This window comes from Solanum dulcamara, chromosome 8 (genome assembly GCF_947179165.1).
Source record: "Solanum dulcamara chromosome 8, daSolDulc1.2, whole genome shotgun sequence".
NCBI classification, from domain to species: Eukaryota; Viridiplantae; Streptophyta; class Magnoliopsida; order Solanales; family Solanaceae; genus Solanum; species Solanum dulcamara.
In genome coordinates, this window is record NC_077244.1 from 62,375,575 (window position 1) to 62,381,068 (window position 5,494).

The 5,494-nt window shown below is 37.2% G+C and overlaps 1 protein-coding gene across 1 annotated transcript; it reads left to right on the top strand.

Moving 5' to 3' along the window:
• Positions 1-366: 366 nt before the first annotated feature.
• LOC129899587 (alcohol dehydrogenase 1) lies at positions 367-2,871 on the top strand. The gene is made up of 9 exons (XM_055974594.1): positions 367-632; positions 763-899; positions 1,088-1,134; positions 1,250-1,575; positions 1,657-1,739; positions 1,837-1,912; positions 2,005-2,066; positions 2,171-2,266; positions 2,348-2,871. Exons 1-9 carry the CDS (start codon positions 596-598, stop codon positions 2,624-2,626), a joined length of 1,143 nt encoding a protein of 380 aa, XP_055830569.1. The 5' UTR covers positions 367-595; the 3' UTR covers positions 2,627-2,871.
• The last annotated feature ends 2,623 nt before the right edge of the window (positions 2,872-5,494 follow it).

The following is a 5,494-nucleotide window of genomic DNA, read 5'->3' on the forward strand; positions in this document are numbered from 1 at the left end:
TATTTAGTAATTTGATATATATTATAATTAACTAAAGGGCAGCCCGGTGCACTAAAGCTCCCGCTATGCGCGGGGTCCGGGGAAGGGCCTGACTGTAATTAACTGATATTGACAAATTAAATTGTGATGATCGTATAAGAAAATTTATATTAAACAAATACTCGGAATTCAAGCTATAGGAATATAACTCAAAAAAAAAAAAAGATATGAAAAAAATGAGATGAGAAAGAGATTTTTATTATATCATCATTTTTAGGCATAAGAGATGAAGAAAAAAAGTTGTATGAAATTACAAGTGGACATAAAAAAATGATATACAGTATTGTTTTCCATTGGAATATTACCGCCACACCCACAATCACTTCGTTGACAAAAACTCAAACAAACGGCCAAAAACCGGTTTCGAAAACCCATTGACCAGAACATGGAAACGGTTTTACTATGTCCTATTGTTTTTTAATTTTCCAATTTCATGATTGAGTTATAAATATCCCGAGCCAATACACTGCCTCAACAAAATCAACTCAGTAAACAACCAAAGTTATTCTCTATAAAAAGTTGTCATATTTAGCGATCAGTCAAAGAAATCAAGAAAATGTCGACTACTGTTGGGCAAGTCATTCGTTGCAAAGGTATGAACATTTGTTTAACTGAAATCAGTAAACTTTTCGATTTCATGATTCTGAAATTTCCGGTTCTGTTTTGTTTGTATTTTTGAGAATTTTTGTGGTAATTTTGAACTAATGGGAATATAATTTATAGCTGCTGTGGCATGGGAAGCTGGAAAACCATTGGTGATTGAGGAAGTGGATGTCGCTCCTCCACAGAAAATGGAAGTTCGTCTTAAGATCCTCTACACTTCCCTCTGTCATACTGATGTATACTTCTGGGAAGCTAAGGTAAATAAAACAAAACAATTTTCCTAACTTGAGCAAATGTTATAGGTTATTCTATTGTTTTGTTGTAGTTTTTGTTTTGCTGTTGTATGTAATTTCTCCTACTTCCGTTACTTTTTTTGGTTGTTGTAAGCAAATGTTATAGGCGGATTAATTATGGTTTTTAAAAATACTTTTACGACTAATTTCAGGGCCAAAATCCTGTCTTTCCTCGAATTCTTGGACATGAAGCAGCAGGGTATGCACTATCTTGTTTTAATTGATTGATTTAAATTCATCATTTACTGTCTCTAAAGGCAAAAGAGTACTGAATTTTGTTGTTTTCTTGATTTTTTTTCTTTGTGGATATTTAGAATTGTGGAGAGTGTTGGAGAGGGAGTAACAGAACTTGCTCCAGGAGACCATGTTCTTCCTGTGTTTACAGGGGAATGCAAAGATTGTGCTCACTGTAAATCGGAAGAAAGCAATATGTGCAGCCTCTTAAGGATTAACACTGACAGGGGAGTGATGATTCATGATGGACAATCAAGGTTTTCCATCAATGGGAAGCCCATTTACCATTTTGTTGGGACCTCCACATTTAGTGAGTACACTGTGGTTCATGTTGGATGTGTCGCGAAAATTAACCCCCTAGCTCCTCTTGACAAAGTATGTGTCCTCAGTTGTGGAATCTCGACAGGTATAGATGAAACGACAATAAATTATGTTAGTGGTTTCTTTTAAGGGGTTCAATTGTTGATTGATATGCCTTATTTTCTAGGCCTTGGAGCAACTTTGAATGTTGCTAAACCAACAAAAGGCTCGAGTGTGGCTATATTTGGACTAGGGGCTGTAGGCCTTGCCGTGAGTATTCTCCATATTGCAAATAACTTTGTTGTTCTGTTTTGTTATTAGCCATATATATGCTAATCTTACTAATTGTCTGATCTCATTTGGTCAGGCTGCAGAAGGAGCAAGAATTGCTGGTGCTTCAAGGATAATTGGTGTTGATTTAAATGCTAGCAGATTTGAGCAAGGTAATTAAATTTTGCCTTGATATTTTTCACGTGAATCTTCAACATTCTCATTGCAAAGCAACTAATTCATCCATTTTACCTCTATTCTACAGCTAAGAAATTTGGTGTGACAGAGTTTGTGAACCCAAAGGATTATAGTAAACCAGTTCAAGAGGTACTTATATTTACTTCTTGAATTTTGCAATGATTTATTGAATTTTCTTGAATTCAAGAATAGTAAGTTGATCATATTTTCTTGAATTTTGATGATTTGATCAGGTAATTGCTGAAATGACTGATGGCGGAGTCGATAGGAGTGTGGAATGTACTGGTCATATTGATGCTATGATTTCAGCATTTGAATGTGTCCATGATGTATGTTTTCTCTCAACAAATTTCCTTAGTTATATTATTTAAATATTAAGCTTAATGAACCTTATCGTAATTAATCTTTAGGGATGGGGAGTGGCTGTTCTTGTTGGAGTACCCCATAAAGAAGCTGTATTCAAGACACACCCTATGAACTTGTTGAATGAAAGGACTCTCAAAGGAACCTTCTTTGGAAACTACAAACCCCGTTCGGATATTCCTTCTGTTGTTGAGAAATACATGAACAAAGAACTTGAATTGGAGAAGTTCATCACTCATACACTTCCATTTTCTCAAATCAACAAGGCTTTTGATTTAATGTTGAAGGGAGAAGGCCTTCGTTGCATCATCACCATGGAGGACTAAACTTGCTGTCTTAGGAAAGGAGCTTCTGGCTAGTCACTACTGTTTGAGAAAATACCAATAAATTGTCACCGTCTTATTTTCCCTGTTTTGTTTGGTGATGTAACATTCCTGTCCAAGTCCATCCATGTCTTTTCTTGTTTTTTGCTTATAGATGTGCTTCGTCCTTCACAATGCCATATCTATTTCTGTTCTTGTAAAAATTGTAATTTCTCTGTTTATTTAATATATTTACAGAATTTCATCGATTTCTAATATCCAAACAAGGTGTGATAATGCATCTAGATTATTCTACAAAAAAGCAATATAAGAATGCAACCAATATCACAATTTTATGGCAATTAAACTTCAAAATCTGCAGACGTTTGTATGGATGATCGTTGAGAAGTCAATTCTTGAATTTTCCCACTCACCTCTGCTAGTAAAAATAAACTACCAGCAACTAAAGCTGCCTCAATTAATATTATGAAAGCTGCATTTGAAAATGGTCTGATAGAAGCACCAATTGAGCCAGTTACATCAATAATAACAATGACAGTTGCAAGTACTCGGGAATTATCCTTCAAAGAGCTATGTGTTCCCAGGTCAGCTGAAACAGCAGGTGTTATGAACGCATAAGGATCGTTCACAAACACTCTAGTAATCAACATGAGGATGATGTTTTTAGTCATAGAGAGATGTATTTGCAGCTTCAATACAAGTATAGAGCTGCAATAGCACAATGAAGACATGAAGCTAGCAACTGTTACGCCTCTAGCATTCAACTGATCGCGAGATGTAACTTACTAGGATTCTGCCTACTACCTCTCCAACGTCGAACAATGTTGAGAAAGTGTCTTGTCGACTACATAGAGTGCCACTGAACATATATGATCTTCGTATCCAATGCCATATCACACAATGAAACACCACCATACCTACCTGTTTATACTGTATTGTCAATGGCTACAGCCTTTTTTCATATTCTAAAATCCTGCTCTATAAGCTACGACAAAAATATAGGAACCTCCCCTCCGCATAAAGCTTCAATACAGTTTTACCTCCTCGCTTTTCACCTTACAATGCAAACCAACAGGAAGTGTAATGTATTCTTGATTACTTTCATCGATGATCAATAAACTTATTCTACTACTAAAAAAGGCACAAAACTGACCAAAGTAGGTCGGTTTTTGCAACAATGCCAAAACTAATTCCTTCTTGTTATTGGATGAATTCCCAAAAAAATCATTTTTTCATCATAATAATTGTGACTGCCTTATGTTGCAGGAGATTGCCAGACAAGATCCATTGCTCAGAATCGACATTAGGATGCTCTGCAGTTGTTGTCATGAGACGAGGAAGTCACAGATTCAAGCCTTGGAAACAACCTCTGGCAGAAATGCAAGGTAAGACTGCGTACAATAGATTGTTGTGGTCGGACCCTTCCCCTGACCCTGTGCATAACGGGAGCTTTAGTGCACCGGACTGTTCTTTTTTTTTTTAGAAAACTATTTACCTAAATTGAACCATCCCAAACTATTTATCCTCTTACTCCACTTTCTTTTTTCTTATTTCGTGCATGACGTCAGCATGAAGTCATCATCACTGCTATGAATTAATCACAGTCCCAAGTAACAGAGAAAAAAACAACATATATAGCATAAAGGTACAAAAAAACAAATAACAAGAATAATAACGATAGAAAAGTAATGTGATAATCAAAGACAATAACAAGAACAATAACGATAACGATTCAAATTTTAGAACAAGAACAATAGGAAGAACAATAACGATAGCAAAGTAATGTGACAAAGTGATAATCAAAGGCAGTAACAACACAACTATAAAGGCACACCTAGACCTACCACCACCCTAAAGCAGTACACGGCTTGACACCATTCCATCCCTACTAGTTTTCTACCCTAAAACCTCCACTCTTTTCTATCTAAGGTCCTGTCCTCGGTGATATAGAGTAGCACCATATCTTGTCTAATCAGCTCTCTCCAATACTTTTTCGATCTATCCCTACCCCTCTACATGACCCCCAAATCCAACTGCTCGCACCTCATAACTGGGGCATCGACACCCCTCCTCTACATATGCCTAAACCATCTCAGTCTCGCTTCTCTCATCTTGTATGCCATAAATGCCACTCCCGCCTTGTACCGAATAACCTCATTCCTGATCTTATCACTTCTAGTATGTCCACATATCCATCTCAGCATCCTCATATCCGCCACATGCATCTTCTGAACATGAAAGTTCTTTACTGGACAACACTCCACTCCATATAACAACGCTGGTCTAACCATCATTTTGTAGAACTTACCTTTAAGTTTATGTGGTAATTTTTATCACACATGACTCTAGAGTCAAGCCTATATTTCATCCACACTTTTTCCCAATGTAGTGCCTGACATCATCATCGATGTCCCCACTACTCTGGATGATGGATCCAAGATATTTAAAGCTTTCTGTCTTGGGGATAGGTCCTCACTTCCATGCCCTCTTCCTCCATCGCAACACTAAAATTGCATTTCAAGTATTCTATTTTGGTCCTGCTCAATATGAACCCTTTGGACTCTAGTATTTGTCTCTAAATCTCCAGCCTATCATTCACTCTATCTCGAGTCTCATCAATCAAAACTATGTCGTCCGCAAATAGCATACACCGTGGAACCTCCTCCTGAATAGACCTTGTCAGCTCATCCATTACCAAGGTAAAAAGGAAAGGAGTCAGCGCAGATCCCTAATGTAGTCCCATCTTAATAATAAAATGCTCTGAGTCACCTCCCACCGTCCTAACCTGAGTCTTGATCCAGCATACATGTCCTTTATTTCCCTAATATAGACCATCGGGACACCTTTAGCCTCCAAACGCCTCCATACACC

Excerpts from the sequence above, each read along its gene's own strand:
- LOC129899587 (XM_055974594.1), top strand. The coding sequence starts at position 596 with ATGTCGACTACTGTTGGGCAAGTCATTCGTTGCAAAG. Across the intron at positions 900-1,087 it reads TATACTTCTGGGAAGCTAAG|GGCCAAAATCCTGTCTTTCC; the intron begins GTAAATAAAACA and ends GACTAATTTCAG. Across the intron at positions 1,576-1,656 it reads CAGTTGTGGAATCTCGACAG|GCCTTGGAGCAACTTTGAAT; the intron begins GTATAGATGAAA and ends CTTATTTTCTAG.